We start from the raw sequence: 27,730 nt of genomic DNA on the forward strand, positions 1-27,730 counted from the left end.
AATGAACCTTGGGTTTCCATAAAATGCTGGGAAGTTCTTGAGTAGCTGCACAATTGGCGGCTTCTCAAGAAGGACTTGTTCGGAGACAAGCCTAGAGCGTGTCTCTGGTGAGTGAATTTTCAGTTCTGCAGCTAGCTTTTCTGAAGATAATCATCTGACTTGGCTTTAGAAATATCTGGCGAAAGACTTACCTCTCTAGATTCTGAATGTTGGAGAGGGCAAGTTAGGAGGCTGATCAACATGCATTTTGCAACCAGAGAAAACCCAAGTGGGTAGGGCCTTAGGGGTGAACTCAGCCACCTGATACATATGTCAATTAAAATTTTATGTTGCGTAGGTCCAGAAAGACTCCGCAATAAACACGACTTCTGCACAAATCAAAGTTCAGAATTTTGACTGATTTATTGCCGTGCAGCTGGCTTCAAACTTAGCCTGAAACTCCTGAAACCAAGAAAGCGACTAACTCTCCCACAAAAGAAAGAAAGAAAGAATTGTGAGCCAAAAGTAATTAATTTCAAATAATCTAATCGTACTAAACTGATTAAAGGCTCCCCTAATTTGGACTGCTACAATATATTTTGTGGAACTTAAGCATATTCGTTCTCAAATAAATGTCTACAATCGAATTAATACCCATATCCACTTTCGCTTCAAATTATTTACGTCCATTAAACGTAATTTTAGGCTTATTTATTTTATTGGAGCACAGACATTTTCCATCAGAAGGGTTTTCCTTTTCATCCAGATTATTGATAGAGCTATAATTGATCGTAATTGTAAAGAAGTGCTCGATAAACCCAATCATCAAATCTAGAACCAATTATTATCCGTCACGCTAACTCTACGTAAGTGACAATATCCTTTATACGCTTATCATCTTCAAACATTTCTACCGTATTCTCGTTCCATCCCTTTCATGTGTTTGTCCCATTTCCATTCCTTCTTCTTCCTTTCTTCCGTCCTCCCTCCCTACCTCTCCCCTTTACTTTATAATCGTTTATTTAAATACCGCTCACAGTCCATTTATATTTGTAGGTGTGAGAGATGTACGTCTTATCGAATGGTACGTCGAGATCGACGATTAATGTAATCTCGCAGACTCCGAGAGTGACGCGTCCTCTGTGAGTACACAGAAACATGAACTCTTTGCTGCGCTCTCACACACAGCGAAGAGAGGTCCGAAGTTCAGGACCGCGAACTGCTACTTTCCCTTCACTTCCCTCACTCTGGGAGACGGGTGCTGCATTCCCTTGCATATCTTTATTTTTTACAGTTGAAGGCCACCATTAATTCTAGAAGAGATAAGACATGTATGAAATCCTAACTCCCTCAGACACACCGAACAAAAATGATAGTGACACGATACTATACTCTCCGGGAAATCTTTATGCTGAACGGCTGAGGGGCCATTATCATTCCGGAAAGAGGCAAAGTCTGAGGTGTGGATTCATCTTCAGGTACACTAAACGAGAACTCCTGGAGAAGTGTCGTGAAGAACAGGAACACAGTATTGCGTGCCAGGGCTTCTCCCAGGCACATCCGCTTCCCAGCTCCAAAAGAAATCATCCACTCGTCCTTAACAAAGGTTTTGTTCTCATCCAGGAACCGCTCAGGTCTGAACACTTCGGGATCTCCCCAGTGTTCACGATCGTGTAACAGGCTCCAGAAGTTAATCAAAACGAAAGTATCCTGAACAGAAATATTAATATATCATGCTTACTGGTACTGTGAAACAATTTAAACTACACCCGTTAGTATGTGTAACATTCAAAATCACCGTATTTATCACACAGGGCATATTTATGCATTCAAAGGCAAAAACTGAGTATTTCCTAGCAGCATTAAAGGACTAATCTTTCTAATGGAGATGCAGTGTGTTTTCTGTACGGCAGGAACTGAGTTTATAAACACTATTTGTATGAATCTGACAATAATCACTGTGCCGGTGAGGGCCAGTAGAAATTTAACAGCCAGCCTGAGGCTTCAATTGGTGCATTTTTATTGCAGTGTACTATACTTTTAAATTATTTTCAGTGTGACGTCACTTATACAGATTGACAAGGATGTGACACCTTCCTCAAAGCAATTCATTTCACTCTATTTGTGGCTGGTTACAAATTAATATATACTGTGATGATTAAGCAAAAAATCGTCCAGTTTCAAGGTTATCGTGTTACCTTATCAATTATTAAACATGTCAGATTAACTCGTTATTAATCAGTTAATTAAGCGATTATGTGGTTGATAAGGGTTAGTGGGTTCGGAGCCGATAGCCTTCCTTGACTACAAGCTGCCATCTGTTCATTAAAAATTCTATCAGGGACATAAATATAAAAGACTACACTTTAATGTGGAAGTGAGTTTCCACATTGCCAGATGTAATGGGTTACACTGTCATGACTTGTTCTTCTGCAATTGGGCAGTAACATTTCCTAGACTGGCGAATGGGTTACTCTGTCATGACTTGTTCTTCTGCAATTGGGCAGTAACATTTCCTAGACTGGCGAATGGGTTACTCTGTCATGACTTGTTCTTCTGCAATTGGGCAGTAACATTTCCTAGACTGACGAATTGGTTACACTGTCATGACTTGTTCTTCTGCAACTGCGCAGTAACATTTCCTAGACTGGCGAATAATTGATTTTGTTATAAGTTCAGATTGTGAGTTATGTTTGAAAGCTAAATGGCAAACAATTATAAAATTAGGTGGAATAATTTACAAAAGAATTCAGTAAAATAACATCTAGACATACTACATACGTAGTGTTCAAAAAGTATCGAACCTTTGGTCGGCAGAAATACATTTATTGATTTGAAGGTACAAAACCCTAATACCCTTCAAAGTAGTCTCCTTGGTAATGCACACACTTCTCCCAGCGCTTCCGCCATTGTTGGAAACACTTCTGGAACGCGTCTTTTGGAATGGTGATCAGCCGGGTCGTCGCATTCCACATGTCTTCTCTTGACTCAAATCGGGGTCCTTTCAGCGGCATTTTTCAGCTTGGGAAATAGCCAAAAGTCACACGGAGCCATGTCGGGGGAGTAGGGAGCCTGACGAACCACAGGGATGTTGTGTTTGGCGACGAAAATCTGAATCAGATGCGCAGTTTCGGTACGAATTTCGTGGACACTCCCCTCGTGCCCAAATCCTCGGTCAAAATTGAATGTACCGATCCAATGCTTACCCCTATCTCGTTCGCAAGTTCTCGGACTATGATACGACGGTCCTCCATGACCAAAGTCCGCATTTGCTCAATGACATTCTCATTTCGGCTTGTTGAGGGTCTGCCTGAACGCGGTTCGCTGTCCACTGATGTGCGGCCATCTTTGAAGCAGTTGTACCAATCCTTTATCCGTGAGTTGCTCATGGCACCATCCCCGAAAGCCTGTTGAATCTTGCGAATGGTTTCCACTTGGGTATCGCTAAACTTTTGGCAAAATTTCATGCAATATCGCTGCTCATGTTGTTCCGTCATTTTACCCCTTACTGGAATCCGACGAGCCCTCACTACACGTCCTCACTCATAGGCCGACTGCCAGCGACTGACGCTTTCTACGGGCGGGAAAAAATTCACGACTGTGCATGAATGTCCCCTCCACATCTCCACCGAAGGGAGCCTCCCGCGCTTCATTGGTTTACGCGGGAAAGAAGAAGGCTCGATACTTTTTGAACACACCACGTACATATATTGGAACTTATAAAACACAAGGCAAAGTCAATGTAACGATTTTGAGACAGTTCGATAAAATGGTGTGTTCGGGTGCACATATGTGAATCTATTTCATCATCATCATCATCACCATTGTCTGCAAATGTACAAGCTGTTATCCTGGTATGTCCCCAAATATCTGTCCTGCAATACAGTTTGTAAGGAATATGAGTAACTCTTTTTTAATTTAAAACAGTGACACATAGACATCGAATGACACAGACAACAAAGAATAGCAGTGGTAGAAATGAGAACTCTGAAACCCTTATACCAGGCAATTTAAAACAAAATGTACTTAGATATAGGTTAATAGAGGGTTGGAAGACCCACGTAGATAGGACGGTTGAACACAGGTGGGCGAATATAACGTGGAAATACAACGTTGCTTGTTGATAGGAAGGCCAGCAGCACGATGGGAAGAAGATTGTGAGTATGGTGCAGTCATTAAAATGACATAAAGAAGACTCAGTTTCCACAGGCTTTTTTTGCGAAAACGGGGGTGCATCATGTACCAAGATTAGAGCTCTGTAATGCTGAAGAACTGACACTGTAACTGTGAGGTAGCTCTACAATAAACAAAAATAACCTCCATGCCTTAAGTCCGCAAGATAACTATACCGACCGAGCGACCGCCGCTTGTCGCCCAAGTTAGTGCCAACTTTAGCGGATAGAGAGTGTCACGTGGTCAGCGCAACGGATCCCCACGGCCATTAATTTCGGTTTTCTAGCCCGGAGTCGCTACTTTCCCATTCAAGTAGTTCCTCAGTTACCCTCACGAGGATGAGTGGACCCAGTTCCAGACCCACTACTTCTCAGAAAAATTTTTAGCGCCGGGAATCGAACCCGGGACTTCAGGATCTGTAGCCAGGAACTCTGACTGTCAATCACCTCCTCAGAACCCAGGTGTACTGAAGACATCCATGTGCAGCAAAAACTATCTATAAAAGAGTACAAAGGAACCTGCAAATTTTTCGTTCCTCGCAAGTTTCAGACTAACAGAGGCTATCATTTTACACAACACACTTTATGCAATAATAATCCATTCTCCGTCATGAGAAATTAATTTCTTCCACCATACCTATTGCATAATATGGCTTTCCAAATACTATTTCCTAGTTCGAATAAAATTATAGAGTACATCCGCACTTAAGTATAAACATTGCAGCATGTACACCAGTTGCTGGGCAACGATCGCAAGATAAGCAAATATACAAGAACCGTTGCCGAGTAACGGCTTCGCAAAGAAACATGTTCCCACGGAACCAATTGAACTACAACACTGAAAACTGGTGTTTTCTACGAGGTCTGTGTCGAGATATTATAAGTTGGCAAATTGGGAGATGCAGTCAGTCAGTCAGTGAAGAGAAGCGTGGAAGGTTGGTGTGAGATGGGCGCCAGACTGGGAGTTAGACAGTTGGAGCAGTGAGTCAGTTGTGGGATATTCGCCAGACCGTAAGGACGTTAGCAAAGGACACTGTTAGGATCCGTTACCAGGAAATGGCTAGTGAAGGCATAGAAGACTTTATATGTTCTGCAGTTAGAGTGATCATTAGACTGTGTAAACCACTGAGGCTGTTATAATTAGTTGCAGTTACGAGTTGTGTGGTTAAGCGTTAAATAAATCTGGGTACCAATCCAAATCCCGTCTGTTGTCACACTCATACACGTGACAATGCCTTTAATATAGCCTATATATTTAATATAGCCTATATAATATAGCCGCTATTGTTACTTCCTATGTAACGGTCTATTCTAGTGTTTCCATAGAAGCGACTCTTCTGGATTGCCGACACGTTACAATATGAAAGGTGTGAACTNTTCGGAGGAAAGTACTGCTTCCATCTTCAGAGGCGAAGAGTAAACTAAACGAGAAGCAGGCAGTAGACAAATCTCTGCTTTCCGCGTGTTTTCCTGGCTTTCTGCTTGGCTTCGCTGAACATGAAGGCAGTACGATCCTCCAATTAGTCGGCAAAATTCTGTGGGATTACACGGCACTACATGCGGTCTTCATAGTCACCGTTGTTAGGACGTCATATCAAAAAATTTAGTATGGTAACACATTTCATGAAAATTGGTCACCTGGATATGATATCATAGTAATTACTTTAATTATTATATAAGAAAAGTTCTGTCAAAACTGAGTGGGAAATTTCGTTAAGAATAAAATACAAGGAGCTCGAAATAAATTTAAAATTTTGGCTTCGAAAACAGCACTTAACTCCCATTGGTGCAGTACTTAACGCTGGATGCCCAAATATAAAATTAATTAAACATCCAAATAAATGCCTCAAAGGTGTAGGAAAAAATCTGTGTGTTCTATACATGTCCTCCAATAACAAAAAAATTATTTGATTGAGCTGGTGACATTACACAGTAAAAAATTAGTCACCAAAACTCCCGAGGACTTTACCTTGGGAATTGTATAGCCATTCAGTGTAGTATCCTTGACAACACGGTGTGGAACAGCCATGGCTACAACAGGATTAATGCGCATCACTTCCGTTATGACAGCATTCACGTAATGTAACCTGCAAAGAGCAACACATAGATAGATATGAAATATTATACTTATTATTATTTATTTAAATTGCAAATGTGTTTTTTCCCAGTGGTAGTGGTACTACAATAAGATACAACACGCAAATACACACCACACTCAAACAAAACACAGAACACTACTACACAAACAACAATGGACACACTAGCACACAGTAAATAAAATGAAAATACACTTACAACTACAATTACATAAATTAATATTAATAAAAGATTAAGTATACTACACACTAAACACTAATAGTACTGGAATGTGTAACGTCATGTTCTGATGCTCCCACATTTCACCATGACTTTCCCTTTATCCCACTTCACTTCACTGACTTTTCGGATGATTTCTCCTATACCTTCACTTCGCTTTCCTAACTCTTTTCCTAAAATCACTTGATTTACAGGAGGGAGTCCCTAAAGGGTCTGCAAGTAGGTGGCTCCAAAGCTCGATGGTCCTATTTACAAAGAAATATTTTTCGATACCTCTCTTTAGCTTTCTGCTCCTAAGAAGATGTACATGATGCATTTTTCTCATCTCTTCGCTATATTTCTGGGTACACTGAAATCAGAAGTTTCAGTATCATGTCCACAAAAATCTACCATTGGCCTGAGATAGTTTAATTCAGTTCACATCCCCACACCCCACGGCTCTAACCGTGAGGTTCCTCCCCCAAATTTTGTATGTATGTCTCGCCGCCCCGTGTGTGCTTTGTGGCCCAACCATCTTTTTCTCCTTTCACCAATCGCCATAGTAATATCAACACAAAAGCGCAACTCAGCTTTTTATAACATTTGACAGTGTTATATGAATTAGGATGCGAAGGTTTAGCCCCATTCCGAAACTCCCATCTGAAGTACCAGTTATCGTCGGCTGACGGAGACAGTTCACTCAACGTCTTACAAACAACCCTTTTCTTCTCTGCTCAGTAATCTCCATCCGCAATAAAGGGCAGCAGAAGGTAGAATTAGGCGGTGCTTTGTCACTGGATATCTAGCTAAATGAAATACTTTATTATAATACTTACAAAAATTCGTATGTTAAATATTAATTTGTTGTTGTAAACGCGAAAATAAATTTCGGCGCCAAACGTTTCCTGAATAATTACTGAAATAAACACATCGTCAAGGCCCGTGGATGTAACGTCTTCTAGGAACCATGAGACCTTAAAACAGGACCCACTTAAGTCTCCATCCAAAAGGTATTGGGAAAATTTCCCTGGGTCAAAATGGAAAGAGTACGAAGCCAATTACTTGCCTTAATTTAGTGTCGATGACTGGAAAGCGTGTGCCTCTGTGGTATAATTCTGAAGACAGTTCTTTCAGAGACTAACCTGTGTTTGTCTTCAATCGTCGGTCTCCTGTCGCGACCCAGAACAGAATCCAGCTCTCTCTGAACCGCACTCTGAACATGGGGATGAAGCACCATGTAGAGGAGACAGAAACCCAACGTGTTGTCCACAGAATCCCCTCCGGCATTAAATAAGTCTTGACAGGTCACAATGAGTCCTTCCTCTGTTGCAAACAAGCAACTTTTGTACTCTGCAATTACTCTTTAACAGCATAATGACGACAATATCTGGGTTCCAGCGATAATAATCCTGCAGTGGTACACTGTACATGCCGTGACACACAGACATACGAACACACATTCCAGGGACTGTAAGAATTGTTGAATTTGGGGGCTTGAGTATGAGTATGAGGGTGAGCCACAAAACTTGTCCTAGCACTGCGACCTTCAATGGTCTATTGTGCTTCCCCTTTGGATTGACCCTTTATTAATCCTACACTTAGCGGCCTCCGTAGTCTAGAGGTAACGTTCCCACCTCATGACTCGTGGTACGCGGGTTCAAACGCGGCGGAGGTCGTGGAATTTTTAAGGGCGGAAAAATTCAGGGAACAAGTCCTCCGGGAGGGACTTTAAGCCGTGGGTCCCGTGTCGTAGCTTTACGGCACGTAAAAGAACCTCATATCTCCAAAGGAAGTCACTGAGCCAAATTCAAGGACGTTTCCCACCCAACAGTAGTCTCTAATGCCTCTGATAGATGGGGGAAGCATTATAGATACCTCTCAGCTAGTAGAGCCGGTCTCGCTGGCTGGGTGGGACTGATGGTACGCACCAATATCGGTAGGGTATAGAGACTGGTAGAATATCATAGAGGGAAGCACAATAGATCAAACTGGTCGCGGTGCATGGGGAAACCCGCCCTCTCCAATAACTAACTAACTAACTAATCCTACACTTCGAATTAAATGTCGGACTTTATTTATGGGGGCGTCATAAAAGTCACTTGGTTCCATGAAGAACTGACCCAGGTGGCGATATCTTAGGTAAGCTATGGCCTCACAATCACGTAAGATGTGTGTGGCTGATTCATCTTCTTGTAAGCACCTCTCACAAGTTGGATCCTCTAACAGTCCCAGTGTGGAAAGGTGTCCTTTTAGGTGGCAGGGTCCAGTAAGTAAGCCTACCACCCATCTGAGTTGATCTCTGTTTAATTTTAACAGGTCCCTCGTTCTTTTGGCAGAGTCCTGATATAAATCCTTTTAATTTGGGGGCTCAGTCTACTCAGCGAAAACCTGCAGCTTGAAAGAGATGATTCTCCTAAGATAAATGATTGGTAAGCTCTCTCAAGTACAGACGTAACAGTCCGCCCTTCTTCCCATAAACAGCAATAAACAGGAATGCGAATTTGGAGGAACTAAAAAAAGAAACATGCTTTTACACGGCTTAAAGAGCGCCTTAATTGAATCTTCTAGTGAGACTGAGCATTCCTTGCATTTAGGGAGTGCTGGGGGAAATCCTTGAGTACCTCGTTTCGAAATAGCAAATGGATAAAAAAGGCTGGCATTATTCGCCTCACCAATCGCCCAGTCTCAGCCAGGTCGCTCTGTTCTTGTCTTCCTCAATCCTTCCGGAAGAAATGTTGAGATAACAAAGGTGCTTGTTAAGCACAATGGCATTAACACGTACGGGAAAGTGAATGTATCGCTGCGCGCATTTTCAAACTTGGCAGTTAGTTAGCTTCAAGTCCAGCCCATTTAACCCCTGGAAAAGAGCCCCCAGTACTCTTTGTATATTAGACTGTGTGGACCCCAGAGCCGGTTTGGCGGCTTTGGAGAAGAGAAAATCTTTTGACCCTGTCGGGATTCGAACACCGATTGCCCAATCGTTCACCAGAAGTCTAATTATTATTCTCACTGCAATATCCCGGATCGTGTTTCTACCCTTTTTGTTTACGGTTCATCCTCCATCATCCCTCTCACATTTCATTCGATATACAGGGTGAATCGTATAGAACCGGCCCGATGAATTTGCTAATAACTCCACAGGTGATGCATATAACCGCTCACAATTACGACATAATAATCCGTGGGCCGTGCTGAGTCGAATGGTGTGCGCATGATAAGGCAAGTGGCAGCCCTTATGCTGCAAGGCCAAGGACAATGCCGAAACGTGTCTGCAGTGCGCAGGCGACAGTCATGGAGTACACTGTTGAACAGCGAATGTTTCTAGTGCCTACTTGAAAATGGCGGACACTTTCAACACCTGCTCTGATCACGGCACACAACCCAAGATAAGATATGTGTAAATTACTTTAATATCTGTATGGTATATTTTATATTACACCTCATTTCGTCGGGCAGGTTCTATATGAATCACCCTGTATTAGAAATGTTCATTTCCCTGTGTTAAGAACACAGTTATGTTCTAACTCTATTTTAAAGCAAAGAGAGATAAGACGTACAATGTATTCTAATACTCTTATAAAAGACTTCGAATTTTGAAGTGGAGAGAGCGAGGTAGGGGAGGGGACCACTGACTATTCCTATGCACTTCCCCTCCTCCAGTGAACGCTACTTAGGATCGTCTCAGTGAAAGAAGATGCAATTCGAGTATACTCGTACATACGTGGTAAAGCTAAAGTTATCCCTGTAACAGACCGTGGAGGCACATAAGGTTGTGAAAGGTCGAGGCTCCCACATTTTCTCTAGACAGTCGGCTCACAGTTGGCGGTGAGGTTGTCAGCCTTAAGGCCCGCCCACATTATCGTGCTCGTGCGTCAGAAGTTTACTGCCGCCGGAAAATCAGGATCTGGAGCTGACGAAGTGGACGCCCAAATGGATTTGCATACAAATATTTCGCATTTCTTCACAACAGATATCAGCTCCAGATCCCGATTTTCCGGCAGCAGTAAACTTCTGACGCACGAACACGGTAATGTGGACGCGCCTTTACACGAAGGCCGCCCTTTGCCCCCCAAAGGAAGATTCCTGGTACTCATTTCTGTTAGAGGCTGAGTCGACCCCAGGGCCATAGTGCAGCTGGAAGGATTAGGTAAATTGAAAAAAATTCACCTCATCGGGATTGGATTCCACGACCTTCCGACTTGTAGCATAGTGCCTCAACCAATTACCCTACCGCGTGCATCCACACTGTATAATGTCCAGCGTTCGCCTATGGATCTGTCCCTCACCCCCCGTTTCCTCCCATACGTTGCATCGTAGACAAAATTTGGTAGAGTCAAAATATTGTCACGTGTATGTGTGACTATACGTGGGATTTTTATTGGATGTTGCACCTATTGACCACTTATACACACAACTCCTAAGTACACGTAATTACAACAGTCTCACTGAGTTAGACATTCGAAACATGCCCGTACCAACGGCACACATTAAGCCTTGACTGACTCTTGTCTTAGGACTGCCGTACAGAACCGACTTGGTTGCCCCGGTTGTGACGCACAGGGCTCAAAATGGAGACTCCGGCCACCCGGCCAGGCCGACTAACGGAACTGATGAAGCCCAAGACACGAATGAACTAGAAGAGCCTCTGGAAAGCGACGCACGTAAGCCCGAGGGACAAACGGAGAGGGAATAAAGGAAATAAGGGAAAGCGTCTCGGAAATGCACTGTTTCCTACTCGGCGTTCGTAGCTCAGTTGCTTCAGCAGAGTGTACCGTATTTATGAGTCTCTTGTGATCAGGGCCCGGATTTTGATGACATGTCATTTTGTTTTCCTTGTATCCTATGCGATGCTCTTAATTATATAAATCTCGGATATGAGCTGCTGGTTACAGATATGTAAATATTATAGGTAATTTTTGTCATTTTTTTACATTTTTAGGTTTAAGGTCACTTTTTCATTTTGGGGGTAAATTTCTGCTAAATTTTTGAACTTTTAAGGGTATTTCTTGTCGTTTTTGGCCATTTTAGGGAATTTTTCTTCATGTGTTTTCTGAAACGTGAATAACATGGAAGCGAAGTGTCCTTTCTTTTCTCCTTTAGGTCATTTTTCTGGATTTTTCGGTCATTTTTTAAATATTTTCAGGTCATCAAAATCCGGGCCCTGCTTATGATTCTCGCTATAACAGCTAACGTTTCCTTAGAAAGCATTAATCGGCTAGCCTTTGTAATGTAGACGCAATATGTTTTCAGTGCCATAGGGACTGTATTTGTAAATATTATTTAGGATATCTTAGGCCTGTAAAGCTTACCGCCTCTGTGGTCTAGTGGACAGAGTTTCTGGCTACAGATCCAGAGGTCCGTGTTCGATTCCCGGCGCTACCAGATTTTTCTGACAAGTAGTGGGTCTGGAACGGAGTCCACTCAGCCTCATGAGGATAATTAAGGAGCTATTTCAAGGAATTAGCGGCTCCGGTTTAGACAACCGAAATTAACGACCGTCGGGATCCGTTGCGCTGACTACGTGACACCCTCTATCCGCTAGAGGTGGAACTAACTTCGTCGACAAGCGGCGGTCGCTCGGTCGATATAGTTCGCTTGCTGACTACAGGCCACAGAGTTTGTTTTTGTTGGCCTATAAAGTCCAAGCCGAAAATTTTTTGTCCCCCCCCACCCAAATATAGTGTCTCTCACTACACCCTCCCTCCACGCTCTATTCCCCCTCTCTCTCTCTCTCTTTGTGCTTCAAAGGATTTATATGTTAACCTGTTGTCTTAACCGAAATTAATAGTTCCATAATAATGTTGCAATATGAATATAAAAAATTAGTTAAAACTTTAACTCGTACATTTATCTAAATACCTGTAAAAATGGACTCTGCATTGGTCTTTTGCTTCCTCATTTGAATTAAATATGTATCAATGAAATCTCTGGGATTATTCTCGTCCAGGTTTTGCTCATGTTCTCTCACTGTTCTCTGTAACAGAAGAACACTCAGTTAATGTTTTAGTTCAAGTTCACTCCCCTTAATTTCAGTTAGTGTAGTACTGCAACATTAGTGTCAAGACTGTATATCAAGAATCTTATCTATATGAATATTAGCCCTTCAAAGCACAATGGTTACTGTAGTTACCACCTGATTTAACATAAAGAAATCAGTAATACTCTCGGAATAAGTAGCAAAGTATTTTTAATCAAAATTAACTTTTCTTTGTAATTTAGGTGGTATTTCCTGTGAGATAGTAACTGAAATTTAAGTATTAGTTCAATTAACTTCCGGCTTTAGAGAGTTTAGCCTTCCCCCTCCCCCTGAACGAGATGGGCCTAAATATTCCAAAACACTCTGCCTCGTATATGCACTCCATGTTTTCAATGTTGACAGTTTCAGTCAAGGACAAATGTCGTTTCTCTGGTCCCTGTTCACCCTCTTTGTAAAGCATATATTGGTTAACTAAAACATGGAGCAGAGGCAATGCTGAAAGCCTATAGTCGCGCAGCTAGTCAAAACACTCCCCGCCTTTTATGGAACCCGAATGTTCAGTACTGTCTTCACAAAATCTTGCAACTAAATCCTGTCCTCATCCAAACGAAAGCAGACCACAAAATCCCAAACCATTTCTTCAGAATCATTTTAATATTTTAGATCTTGAAGTTCTCAGAGGGGTGCTTAAAAAGAGTTCTATCTACTGGGATACAACGCCGTTCAAAGTCACACGTTTCGGAGGAACATGTCGCCTTCATCTTCAGGGCCGAAAGATAAAGCAGAGCTTGCTATATTCTTCATTCTGATTTCTTCTTTGGCTTATTGTTCTAATCTGAAGATGTAGACGAAATGTTCCTCCGAAACGTCAAGCGAATTTCAACGGACTGCGTGACGTTATACCCCAGAAGATATCTTTTTATTTTTTCTCCCATCTATGACTAGATCTCACAAGTGGTCTCTTCGCTTCAGGTTTTTGAAATACGTATTAATAATTATTTTTCATATCCCGTGACTATCGTTAAAATCTTCTGTGAGAAGTACAAATCATGAAGCTTCTCACGATCCAACTTCCTCCTACTCTCTCCCTTTGTCAAAGGCCGTATACTCTGATACAAAGTTACCAACGTTTCGAAGGAAGCTGCTGCCTCCATCTTCGGGGTAGAATATTTTAGCAGCAGGTTCCTTCGAAACGTTGATAACCTTCTACGTTTTCAGGTACCGGATGGAAGGCAAATTTCCGAAGCATTCCGCGAATTCAGTCTGCTCTTACTCTGAAGATGTCCCTCTTCTGAGACATGGAAACATTTATTCTGTTATATGTTTATTGACGTTCATCGAAAACCTTTGTATAAAACTACCAGACTACACGACCTCATTTCCTGGATGATAATAATCTTCATCAGCCTTAAATCATTGATGCTCCTAGTTCGTAATGACTGTTAGCGAAGTGTTTGTTGTAGTGGAAAAACTGTAAAAAGGAATGCATTAAATGCGCGTTCTTCTTGGTTCTCACACCGCGTAGTTCGGAGGCAGCGATCCTGAAGTCCGTAGTCACAGCTTTAAAAACTTCTAACATAACAAAGGAATATATTTCAAAATGAATAGGAAAATTCAATTTGGAAAATATTACGGAAGCCAGTTATGTTGACTATGTGTATATTTACGTGCATTGGACTGAATTGGATCATGGGTCATGTAGACCCATTTTACTGTTGCTTGAAATTTACTGGTCCGCAATATTTGAAGAGCAATCACTAGGAATATTATTCTTATTACCATCATACCAACCATTGTTTTCACTAGTTACTATAGGATTCTGACGGTGGTGTATAACACACTGATATATTGGNTGCTGTTGTTACTACTACTACCACTACCACCACCACCATCATTACTACCAAAAACAAAACAACAAATTCCTCCTTTTAGTCCGCAAGGACCGCCGCTTGTCAGCGAAGTTAGTGCCAACTTTAGCGGACAGAGGGTGTCGCGTGGTCAGCGCAACGAATCCTCACGGCCGTTAGTCTCGGTTTTCTTGGCCGGAGCCGCTATTTCCTTGAAATAACTCTTCATTTATCATCACGAAGCTGAGTAGATCCCGTTCAAGACCCACTACTTCTCAGAAAAAATCTGGTAGCGCCGGAAATCGAACCCGGACCTCTGGATCTGTAGCCAGAAAAGCTGACCATTAGATCACAGAGGCGGTCACCATTACCACCAGTGTTGCTATTATTATTATTGTTATAATTATTATTGAACATAAGTTTCTATTGGAACATACTTTTACAAAATTCAGCAGGTTGTTGATTATATCCACAAAGTGTTTGTATGTTCTACTCTCAGGAAGAATGCGTCTCAAGACAGGAAACACATCCAAGAACCTTCCTGATTGGGTTCCAGAGCGAAATATTTTATCCAGGCCCTGGAGAATAGTCTGCAGCTCTTCGTCGTCCCTTGAGTACCGGGTACCTGACATCATGGCCCACAGAATGTTCAGCGCGGGTATCCTGAACAGAGCATGAACCTGCATGCCAAAAAAATAGTCATTAAGTGCACTGGAAGATGTTCTTCCCGCTTCTGGTGATCTGAAAGGAAGCCTTAAGTTTATTTTAATTTGCACATACTTGGAAACATGTAGAGATATTTCGTAAAACTTATATCGCTTCAATCTTCATTTCATTTAGCGTATGAAACTTGGCGAAATTATAACCAGACACCATTTCATCGGGATCCTATGTTAACCACTAACTGAATTCCCTCATCCTTAGCCTCAGACTCTCAACACGTAATAACATACAAGTGGGGTGACGCGGTAGCGTAGTTGGTTGAGGCACTATGCTACAAGCCGGAAAATCGTACTGATCAGGTGGATTTTTTCAATGTACCTTATTCTTCCAGCCGCACTATGGTCCTGGGATCGACTCAGCCTCTAAAGGAAATGAGTACCAGGTTTTTCCTGGGTGTTAAAAGGCGGCCGGCGCGTAAGGCTAACAACCTCATCGCCATCTGTGAGCCGATTGTCTAGAAAATGTTGGAACCTCAATATCTCACAACCCTATGGGTCTCCTGTTACAGGGATAGCTTTACCTTTCACGTTTAATAACATATACGTAAATGTAACTTTCCTCTTATTTTCTATTTCCTTTCCGTTTCCTCTTTCCTATCGCGGATCTATCAGAGAACATGAAAAGATGCAATACTTACGCCATGCTCTTATCAGCATTTACTTTGTTATTCATGGCTGTTAAAACGACCTGTTAAGTATTGCTGTGAAAGTTCTGGATGCGATTTAAATCCTCTTTCCATACATTTCTAATCACATCTGTGTTCTCTGATGTTATTATTATTGTTTATTGTGATATTTACAAAATAACAGAAACAGATATTCTGCTTCTTAAAAAATTAATCTGATGACCTTTCACAATTCTTCGCAAATTACGGCTGAAACGTTTCGGTCGAGTGAGAAGCAATGCTGTTTCCTGTTCCGAAGGTTCTGGGTTCAGATGTCGGCGTAGAGACCGCCCATCCGGACAGCTTTGTTAATCTCTTCAGGCATATTCCACGATATTACCTCGAATTAAGACTAGAAACACTTCCTTCCACATCGCTTCCAATTCATTATTCACTGCCATTCTTCGCCATATGAGGTACGGAAAATGCTGTGACGCTGCCAGACGTTATGGACTGTAGAGCGTCCAACGGCAGGGTGAGTGATGAATTAGACGGGATCAGGAAAGTATCGATCATGGGTTAATCGATCTGGAAGGACCGAGAACAACCAGGAAAAGTTCCAGTCAGGATACCTTTTGTTTCAGCCGAGATTCGAACCAAACACCTCACAAATACAAGTCTTTAACAATTTGTTCGGTATACGCACGCACACCAATAAATACTGTGGAGTGCCAGAAATCCGGAGTGGTTGAGGGGATCAGAGTTGATTTCCTACGCAACGACCAACGTCCCCGCTACAGCGCTACAAGCGGAATGAACCCTTCGAGATGGGATTCCCTATCGAGTCCGCCTGGAAGTTAGAAGAGTCGAACTGCGACAAGAGACGAGTGAAGTTTGTAGCTGACCTTAGAAGAGTAATCAGTCTTCAGTTTGAAACTAATTACGATTGTGAATAATTGTACTTGTAAATGTAAAAGTGAGCGGTCAATAAATATATTCTCTAAATCCGAGAGCTGTGTGAATTTACTTGTCGCGTTACATAGGCAACACGCGGCAATACAATTAATATGGTAGCATCAAATATCAAAGACCGACATTGTACAGGATCCAGTGCTAGCTCCACCCACTTCACATTCTAACATATTGTTTGCAGGATTTATGTGTTGTTATTAATTCCTTACATATAAACAATTTCAATCCCAATTTCAAGTCTTGTAATCTAATAAGACGACCTGAAACCTGTGTACGTTCAGCAGTTCCTTTAAGCTGTGGAACTTGGATCTTTTGGAATTCGATTAGGCCTAGCCCGTCTCTAGCGGATGACGTCACGCCGTGGTGTCATTACCTGAATAGTGTCTTTGCTGCGCATTTCCTTGATTAAGTCATCAACCTCCTGCATGATCAAGCTCTCCATGCTTGTCCTTCCGTAGCCGAAATCCCTCAAATGCCGCAGAGTAAAGCGACGCAGTTCCTGCCAGTACGGACCGTCTGTGAATATTAATCCTGGAACAGAAATTGGCAATCCAAGTTTTAATTCTATTAATATTTTGATTGATAAACTATTTGAAATCAATTCATATACTTTAATGTGATCACGAAGCATGGTCGTGAGAGTCTGCGCGGCTCAGTCAATACTGTTAATAGGCCGCCGCTTGGATGATCTGAGAACCAGGGTTCGATTCCCGGTTGGGCAGAGCATTGTCTCCTTACCACCTAGTGCGGCCTGGATCTGGGGCCTACTCAGCTTCTTGTGCAATAAGTGTAGCTTATTACGGGCTTTTTTCCCCGGAGTAAAATGGTCGTAGCGAGAAACTAACTATTCATCTCCAACCACTGCCGAGGTTAAGAATTCGTGGAGCTATTGCTACACTCCCCATAGACCTTCATGGCGTGATTCTTAATTAAACAGAAGAATAAAGTTAGTTTCGAAAAGCGTAGCAGAGTCTGCACAATGCACAAAAATAAATTGAAAGGTATCCAAAATTAAGACTTCTTCAGCGTTTTCGTACAAAATGCATGAAATGAAAGCTTCTTGAAGAGGTTTGTCTATCCCTGTAACAGACCGTGGAGGCCCATAGAGCTGTGAGACGTCGAGGTTCCCACATTTTCTACACAGTCGGCTCACAGATCGCAGTGAGGTTGTCATCCTTACTCGCCGGCCATCCTTTACGCCCAGGAAGACTCCTGGTACTCATTTCTGTTAGAGGCTGAGTCGAACCCAGGGGTCATACTGCGGCTGGAAGGATTAGTCAAATGAAGAATCTAACGACCTCTTTGGGAATCGAACCCATAACCTTCCGGCTTGTAGCATAGTGCGAGGTCTTTCTGTAGCTTACCCGATACGTGTGCAGGTTAATAACATGGCCACTGAGTGGGTGGAATACGTGACGCAGATCAGGGAACAAGACATTCATGCTAAATTCCGATTAGAAATCCTCAAAGGGACAGGGGATATGAAGGCTGAGGCTGTAGGGTAATAAAACGGGTCGAAACTGATGTATTCCGTGTAGTTATCTACTCCGTATTTGCGAGGGTCCTTCACTTTTATTCAGCTCCACAAAATCTCTACAATTTACTGAGCTTTGTTAAATCTCCTAAGCATAGGATACTTACTTCCGGTCTAGAAAACCAAAATTAACGGCCGTGGGAATTCGTCGCGCTGACCACGCGGCACCCTATATCCGCAAAAGTTGGCACTAAACTTGGCCGACAAGCGGGCGTCGCTCGGTCGGTATAGTTCGCTTGCGGGATAAAATCACGGAGTATAGGATACTTACTTACTTACTTACTTAGTCATGAAGCTGAGTCCTTCTGGAGGAGCCGCCATTCCTGCAGCTACTCAAGAATTTCCCAGCATTTTATGGAATCCGAATGTTCATTACCGTGTTCACAAGAACCCTCCACTGGTCCCTATCCTGAGCCAGATCAATCCAATTTATACAATCCCATCTTATCTCTCTTAAAATCCATTTTAATATTGTCCACCCACCTACACCTTGGTTTTCCCAGTGGCCTCTTTCCTTCTGGCTTTCCCACCAATATCCTATATAAATTCCTCGTCTCCCCCATTCGTGCTACATGCCCTGCCCACCTCATCCTCTTTGATAAGCGTCAATAACTTACGGAAAAATAAAATATGTTCCTTATAAATGAAGTGAATTCACACCATTGCTGTGTTCACTTACCAAGACGTTTGTTAAACAACATCTTCTGCACTCTGGTATTAACTGGGCGTCCCTGGAACTCATCTCTGTGTAACACTTCCAGAACAGTTTTCGGTCCACTCACTGCCAACGCTTTCCTCGAGCCAAACATCAGTCCCACCACAGGACCGTACTTCTCGGCCCACTTCCCACTCATAACGACATGAGGGTACTTCCGAGGCAAATACAGAACTGATCCAAGGATAGGAAAACGCGGTGGACCTAGAACACATCGATTCAGGAACGTCGGAATTTTAAATAACGTTTCAGTTAAGAGGGGGAGCGGGGAATGTAGTTATGTTCACTAGGTATGTATGTATGTATGTATGTATGCTTGCGTGGTTTTGTCTAGTTAGTGACTACCATATTAGACCGAGTATAAGGTCAGTTTCTTTTCCGAATACTGCTTGTTACAATAGAGGTGTCTCCATGTTTTCGGGGTCTTAAGAATGAACAGGAGGAAGGTGATTATGAAGAATTCCAATTGCTAAATCTCACTCACTCGATCATGGAGCTGAGCACGTCTTGAGAAGCCGCCAGTTGTGCAGCTGCTGAAGAACTTCCTACTATTTTATGGATCCAGAAGGTTCATTACCGTGTTCACAACAGCCCTCCACTGGTCCCTGTCCTGAGCCAGATCGATCCAGTCCATAACATCCTATCCTATCTCGTTAAGATCCATCTTAAGCACAATAGACTACTGTAGGTCGCGGTGCAAGGGCCGAGAAGGCCTGCCCCTTATACATTCAAGATCCATTTTAATATTGTCCACCCACCTATCTCTTGGTCTTCCTAGTGGTCTCTTTCCTTCTGGTTTCCTACCAAGATCCTATATGCATTCCTCTTCACCATTTTCCTGCTACATACCCTGCCCATCTCATCCTCCTTGTCTTGAAAATGATAATTTCAGTGATATTAATACAACTAGAATTAAACTTAAGATATTAAATTAGGAACTTGTTGATTCTTAACAGTACAGTGTTTACTGCTCTTTGGTTACAACCCTCAGACCTAAATGTAACAAACATTTTCGTCAAAAGAGTTTTTCTTTCCGGTTTTCTCTTTGGCGAAACAGGGAGTCACCTTCTATTGCGGCTGACACGGTAATAACCCAAACACCTCTTTACAGACCATAACATTTAGTACGATTCCGTGCGGAAAAGACCGCCCTAAACTCGTACAGTTAAGAATCCGCAGTTTTTCAAAACCGAATGAGCAGTTTCAATGCGTTTAGACTGAATTTTACAAGAATAAAAAATGTTGTGTTTTATTTTATAGATTCAAGCTAAGATTGTCATGTCGATTATTTAAGCAGGCAAATTAATGTGTACAGTCTTAAGCGCCATTAATTAACTGATCTGCCCGCAGGTCCCTCATACCATAGTACTGACTTTCTGATGAAATTCCACTTGTCGTTACAAATCTCAGAACACGAAAAGCAAGTCATACTGCAACTAGTACTAAACTTGAGTGTAGATCAATGGTTGGCAAACTGTTTCTGCCACACCACGTATATATTTCTGACGCTCTGGCAGATCAATTAATGATTTCCCTGTCTGCTGTTCGCTTTGTTACGGATGCTAAAGCGTTTAAAAACCTGTAGGAAAATAAAATATTAACACAATAAAATAACAAATAATAAAGCAAAAAAATATTATTAAAGATCAATATTGATAACATGATCGTTGTGTTAACAAAGCTCTTCGATGGTCGGTGTACCACGTGTCTCCTTGAGTCTCAGGTAAAATTGAGTATTCATGCTGCTCTTGCTTTTGAACTTGCGGCCGCCAAGACACGAACACCCAGCCTCACGCACGTACGCCGTAACACAGCATCAGAAAATGCACTGCCCTGACTGCAACATTTGGGTACTCTCTCTACTTTTTTTAATCCAAAACTCAATTAGGGAACAGATTTTAGATTCTGAGCATAATGTTCCGTGAGATGAAAACTCCGGCAAGCACTCATGTAATTTGATGGACAGAATAGAGGACGGCTCCATCATTTCAATATAAAAAGTATTATCTATCCAACTGTTTGGTTCTGTTGCGGGTGGAAAGTGATTTTCAAATTGTTTCTCCGTGCTAAATATATTGTAGCGTGTAGACCCGTTATTAGCTAACGATCGCAAAGAAACAGGTTCCCACGGCAACGAATCAACACCCAACAACAGAGGAACTGCTGGAAGCGATGTTTTTTTGTAGTCCACGCCGCGAAAATTGCTACAACGGCGCGGTAAATACGCCTCTCAGCAACAGTTGTACCCTGACAATAGAAGAGCTGTGTTTTCTGCGTAGTCCACGCTGAGAGGTTATCAACAGGACAAGTTCAGGACTTACTTCAGTCGTGGGATATGTAATAGACGGTAAGGACGTAAGCGTTCAGTGTTGAAATCCGTTACCAGGAAACGTCTAGTGAAGACTGAGAAGATTTAATGCGTGCTGTAGTTGCAATGAAATTTGGAATGTGTAATTCAATGAGATTGTTGCAGTGATTTGTAGTTACGACCTGTAAGTTGTCAACAAATCGAATGTCCAATCCAAAACCTCGTCGAAAGTCAATCTAACAAATGACAATATGTGTTGTTTACCGAGGACCAAATCATCTTCAGAAAGAAAACATTTCAATGCTGGAAATTGGTTGAATTTATCTCTTTCTAAAAAACCGACAAATAAGTAAAATTTATTAATCACTGTGTTGATTTTATCTGTCAGTAAAACAGTGTTGTCACTATTGGCCCAGAAACGTTGCCGTTGTGCATGTTATTTGCGAGTACTGTACTGCTAGACACACTCTGAGCACAGCGAGCTTGCGATTGTAGTCTCGAGGTCTCGAATTGAAATGAAGGTGTGAGAACTACGTTACATTTGTTTCCACCAGTAACTGCTTGTTTCGCCACAAAAAGACGGGCCATGGAACATTCAATCTCGGCTTCCCCATAATCCACTGTATCGTTTTGCAGTTACCCCTGCAATGTAAATGCATAAAGCACAGCTCAGTTCAACGTTGCCAATCAGCAGGCCTATAATACAGGGTTATTCACAAGTGCGTGAAACATTTTAAAAATTCACAACACATAAACTGTGCATAGGATCATGGTAATTCTTACGCCGATAGAGAATGAATCTCTCCAAATTTTTAAGCTCATATTTAACCCCGTGTGACTTTTTCTTCTGGGGGGGNGGGGGGGGGTTTGTGAGGAATACTGTCTTTGTGCCGCTATTGCCTGCTAATCTTAGGGATCTTCGCAACCGTATCACCTCTGCTGTGGCTCTGGTCAACCGTGATATGCTGACACGGGTGTGGGATGAAATTGATTATCACATAGATGTCTGCCGTATAAGCAAGGGAGGACACATTGAGCATCTGTGAACTATGTAAAAAAAACTTGGTGAGTTTATCTCAATTTCAATGTAATAAAATTTGGTATCCATTGCGTAGTTTATTTATTGTAAATTTTCAAAATGTTTCACGGGCTTATGAATAACCCTGTATTCCTTTAAATTCTCATCCGGTACCTGAAAAAGTTATTCTATGTTGTTCTTTATGGCAGAGCCACATATCTTCGAGCAATCCCTCCAGTTTACACCTGATGTATGTAGGAAGAGTTGGCATGGCTGCGATACAAGTCATCCCTTCTACTTACAGCGCAAAGGGGTTCTTCTTATACACACTATTTACTAAAGTATCATTAACATTGGCTTTCTAAGATATCGCTCTTGCATCAATTGTATATTTATAATGATTCAACTTATTGAAATAGGAAGAACAAAACCTCCCAATAGTTTTAGTATTTGCTGGTTATGAAAGACCATTCGACAGAATGAATCGTAGCAAATTCTGTAGTGCCATGTTACTCCCGCAATGCATAGTAACATGACAAAAGAGTATCATGAAACCGCGATAACTGAAAGAGAGGCCCACCTTATATATATATATATAAAGTAAAAAAAGTAAAGCTATCCCTGTAACAGGCCTTGAAGGCCCATAGGGTTTTGAGACGTTGAGGGTCCCACATTATCTAGACATTCGGCTCAAAGATGGCGGTAACGTTGTCAGCCTTACGCGCCGGCCGTGTTTTACTCCCCACGAAAATTATTTAATTAATTCCTGGTACTCACTTCTGTTAGAGGCTGAGTTGACCTCAGGGCCATAGTGCGGCTGGAAGTATTAGGTCAATTGAAAAAAATCCAATTACCTCACCGGGACTTGAACCCGCGACTTTCCGGCTTGTAGCATAGTGCCTCAACCAACTACGCTACCGCGTGCCATATATATATTGTATTTAAGCATCCTGTTGCATTAATGCTGTAATTTCCGTCTCAAATGCAACTTATTGTCTACCCGCATTCTTCTTCACTACATGTTTCTGGAGCATACGGCCATGATGAAGTGTTGCAGTGAAGAAGATGGGAGACTAGACAGTAAGTTGTATTTAAAGAAGAAATGTACGTGTATATACGAAATTGTAAGAAGACGGCACATTGAACTGTAAGATAGATTTTGTATTAGGGCTATTTGGTGAGCCTCTATTTATTTTAGAGCACTAACGTATGAGCGGGTCACTCAGTGTTTGTTCTTGTCTATACAAACAAGACGTTCTTCAGCATGTCTGCCATATCTCTGATTATGCGTGACAAAGTGTTTGATAGAGGTGCAGTATAGAGTTTCCTCCGTACATATTAAACGCGAGTTCAGTGGCTGCAGACAAAACAAATTCTTTCTTCTGCAGTGCGAAGTATCCCCCCTTAGCTATACAATTTTGACACAGCACCATAAAATAAACGCGCGCACACACTCTCAGGGAACTTTAAGGACATGTATAGGCAAAGATCAAAGAGATCCTTGAACTTAACCAAACTCAATCAAACTGAGATTTGTGTCTCCCATGGCGCTGATTATCTGAATTAGTGGCGTCATGTAGCTCAGTGGATACGTACCAATGATTTCGAATCGCCTATTTACCAAACTGCATGGCGTCACATCCCAGTAGACTGTTATGTTGGTAATCAAAACGCCTCGACAAAATTAATTGCTGGTTGATCAAACTGAAAGTTCTCGCTATCGGTCACGCCCTTTTGGCGCTGTTGCATCTGGACTAACAGACGGACTACTGAGGCAATGAAGCTTAGGCCCATATACATTGTTCATATATTTTTTTTCCTTGGCACTATAGCCCCAGTGGGCCTAGGCCTACCTCCATGAAATTCTCCGTTCACTTCGGTTTTTCTAGATCTTACACATTCGGTAGGACTCCTTGGGCGGGTGATCAGCTCGTCGAAAGGCCTCTACCTGTACACAAACACAGAAAAACGCACACACACAAACTAAACATCCATACCCCGAGTGGGATTCGAACTCACGATCCCGGTTTCCAAGCGAGCGAAGACAGTACATGCCTTAGACCGCTTGGCTACCGTGACCGGCACATTGTTCATATTTCCCTTCTAAATTGCCTGAAAGATTTTCAGTGTTAAGCATTAGAAAATTTGTTAGTGAAAATACTTTTATGTGTATCCGGTTCTAGGGAACAGCTAGGAAACAAATTTCCGCGAAGAAAAATTCTTGGCCAAAATATGAAACAGCTTTCCATTGCTAGGCAATGAGCAGTATACAAGTTTCGTCAGAAAAGAGACCGTGTTTTCTGTGTGGTCCGTACCGAGCCTATGTAACAAGCAGTGAAGACTGTTCGAAGACCGGCACAGAAAGTATAAGAGGCTTAAACTTGGCGGCGGTCAGGCATACGACCGTTCAAGTGACTAGACTACTGTGGTAGCGGATACTACTAGAAATAGGGCAAAATCTGCTCTTCTGAGCCTGGATTGACAGAGGCCTTGTATATATTGTACATAGAAATAGGAATTAAGATTAAATTTGTAAACATATGTAAATACTGACAATGGACTTACTAATACGGACTATGACTGACAAATGAAAGACCCAACCTCTCGTCAGAGAGGGCGCCCCAAATGAACAGGACAGTAACTTTCATATAAAGGGGGAAAAAATCTGGTCATGAGCCCCAATCGGGGCTCGACACCAAGACAGACAGACTGACTGACCGTCAGTCGCAATGTGACTTTGACTGTTCCAGAGGATTCGTCACGAAGACGTCGTTCAAGGCAGTTCAGTGGTTGATGTGTTGACCTTGAGAGTGTTATAATCGTTGCGTGTCATAGATACAGCAATCGTGAAAGTGTAATAACGAGTTGTAGTAACGACGTGTGAAATTACCCAATAAATCGAGCTATCAAATCCGAAGCTCATTATATACTGTCGCTTTACCAGGACACGTGACAATATCTTACCTGGAGGGAAATTCTTAGGCTTCGTTTTCATCCATAAATAGAAGACGACTGCGAGAAAGGCAACTACTGCGATGAGATAAGCCATCCTGAAAATAAATCGATATGTTCCTCCAACAGAATGCATACATTTTCAAGCCTTAGTAGTAAAACAAAATGGTAAAAGCCCCCCTTAAAATATAACTTAGCTCAACTGAAACTATTCCCAATCTGTCTTAGAGTGTCACTACCACAATTACCGAGCAGACTGCTGTAGCAGATAGCGAGGTGAAGTACGGGCGGCCGCACACCAACTGCCTTCAAGACAAGCATCAAGATATGAGACAAAAGACGCAGTCTTGCTTCATTCGTGATTCGTCAGCATCATGATTCAGACCGATGTGCGATGGTTTTCATAATCTCATTCGGTTCAACTGTGCCATTTTCTTTGCGTCATGCCTCAGACATCATGTCTTGACTGTTACATGTCTTGACGCATGCCGGTATGCGGCCCACCTTACAGATGACATGTCCAACTGGGTTCACTCGACACAGCGGCCATTGATTGGCCTATTGTAGCCTACCCTGGGTGATTATGATGATGGAGTATTTGGTGGAATGAAGATTGACAGAGGAAACCGAAGTACTCGGAGGAACCCCGGCCCAGCGCCACTTTGTCCACCACAAATCCCACTTGACCACACCCGGGACCGAACCCGGGCCGCCACGGTGGGAAGCTAGCGACTAACCCCCAGAGATACTGGGGTTTCGGACTTCATCCATCGTCCGGATTCTAAATAACTACGAAAAAGCACAACGTTTCGGAAACTGGATCTGTTTCCGTCCTCAGGTGAGGGAAGACACCTACTCTGTTGGGTCCCTTAAAAAGATCTGGCCTCAATCACTGTTTTTTTTTCCTTAGTTACTTAGAATCCGGACGATGGACAAAGTCCGAAAACCCAGTATCTCTGTGTGTTATACAGCATCGTCAGAACCTTGCAGCGACCAACCGCTTGAGCTATGGCGCAGCCTTCCAGGCCCTTAGTCACCCACCACTAAAGCTTATATTCTAACTTAATTCGACACTGCATAACCTACACATCTGAAATAGTGTCGCTAAACAGCCTCAGAGCTAATCCATCACAATTGGTGTGTATTGGCAGATACTAAAGGAGTACCTGGTCATCCACAGTGTGAATATTCTTTCTTGAAATGTGCCACAGAACATGCTCCTCGAAATCAGTGTTCACAAACAGTTTGGAAGTACGTAAAACATAAACGTGGGCTCACCGGAAAAATACAAAATGAATGCCCTGCGTAACATAAATATGGCGCCTTGCCTAATTTTCACCAGACAAGTTTCCCTTTATTATACAGTCACTTCTAGGCAAATGAATAATATTCAGCGTTAGATGACTAACCTTTTTGTATGTTTGTGATATTAATGATCAATGTAATTCATGCTGCGTGTGATGCTTCCCTGAGCATACTAATATTTTCTTCACTTTTTTTCTTTCATTCCTAATGTTCTCGTGCTTCTGATAAGGACTACAAGCCAAAGTAAAACATTTTATGTTTATTCTGTTGCACACGTCATAGTGGTCTGTTTGTGCTTTCTTTATTTATTACGTAACATCTTGTTCACATGTTTTTTAACTTCACTACACAACACGAACGATTTAAAGGCATGTAACCGTAATATTCTTCACAGATCTTGTTTCTGTATTGTTGACGTTAATAAGCAGTGGACTTCATTCTTCCTGCGCATTCAGGGGGAATTTCAACACGGAGAAGGAGTAGCTTTTCGGGAGGTTTTGTAATCTTCTTCAGCCCCTCCAACTCGTTCTACGTTTGTGCCCCGAAACAGGTCACGACCAATTCCTTTGACAAACTTCTCACTTCACTATTCCGTCATTCGACGATATTAAACATACGGAACTGATATAAAAATCTAAACTCCGTGGCTTTAGTCCTCAAGCGAACTACACCGACGGCCGCTTGTCGGCGAAGTTAGTGCCAACTTTAGCGGATAGAGGGTGTCGCGTGGTCAGCGCAACGAAACCCCACAGCCGTTAATTTCGGCTTTCTAGACCGCAGCCGCTATTTCCTTGAAATAGCTACTCAGTTATCCTCACGAGGCTGAGTGGACCCCGTTCCAGACCCACTACTTCTCAGGAAATTTGGTAGCTCCGGTAATCGAACCCAGGACATCTGGATCTGTAGCCAGGAACTCTGACCGCTTGACCACAGAGGCGTTCGGAACTGATATAAGCTTTCGTAAATAAACCGAAAAAAAAAATTCAACGGAACCTCTATACGGCCGTTTCTTCCATCATGAAATGATAGCGAAAACAAGTGATCTCCCCGACGTCCACCTTTGTTCCGCATCATGACGGTGCATATTCTCAGATACAGACATATTACTCGAATATTTACTTACGTACAAGAATAATCTTCCCTGCTGTTGTCTACGACCTTACAGACAAACCATTACTAATTGACCTTCACCGCCTTGTTGCCAGTTCTTCTGTAGCAACATTAGTCGGTTCACATAACACGCGCTGCGCAGTTACATCGGCGCAGTAGAGCGTGCGCCATGTGAAACCAAACGCGTGTTTAATTAACTCTGTTCGTGCCAAAGTACGT

At 42.3% G+C, this 27,730-nt stretch overlaps 1 protein-coding gene across 3 annotated transcripts; it reads right to left on the reverse strand.

Moving 5' to 3' along the window:
• Nucleotides 1-27,606, reverse strand: LOC111871464 (methyl farnesoate epoxidase). Of its 3 annotated transcripts, none has more exons than XM_023864610.2 (9): nucleotides 27,525-27,606; nucleotides 25,109-25,194; nucleotides 18,783-19,022; nucleotides 16,943-17,100; nucleotides 14,708-14,950; nucleotides 12,306-12,420; nucleotides 7,589-7,769; nucleotides 6,121-6,238; nucleotides 1-1,689 (listed from the first exon to the last, which is right to left on the reverse strand). In XM_023864610.2, exons 2-9 carry the CDS (start codon nucleotides 25,191-25,193, stop codon nucleotides 1,366-1,368), a joined length of 1,464 nt encoding a protein of 487 aa, XP_023720378.1. In that variant the 5' UTR covers nucleotide 25,194; nucleotides 27,525-27,606; the 3' UTR covers nucleotides 1-1,365. The 3 variants fall into 3 exon arrangements, with proteins under 3 accessions (XP_023720378.1, XP_023720379.1, XP_033610162.1); XM_023864611.2 differs by having other exon boundaries at nucleotides 27,529-27,597; XM_033754271.1 differs by lacking the exon at nucleotides 27,525-27,606 and adding an exon at nucleotides 26,506-26,721.
• Nucleotides 27,607-27,730: the final 124 nt, after the last annotated feature.

Source organism: Cryptotermes secundus, unplaced genomic scaffold (assembly GCF_002891405.2).
Source record: "Cryptotermes secundus unplaced genomic scaffold, Csec_1.0 scaffold465, whole genome shotgun sequence".
NCBI lineage: Eukaryota > Metazoa > Arthropoda > Insecta > Blattodea > Kalotermitidae > Cryptotermes > Cryptotermes secundus.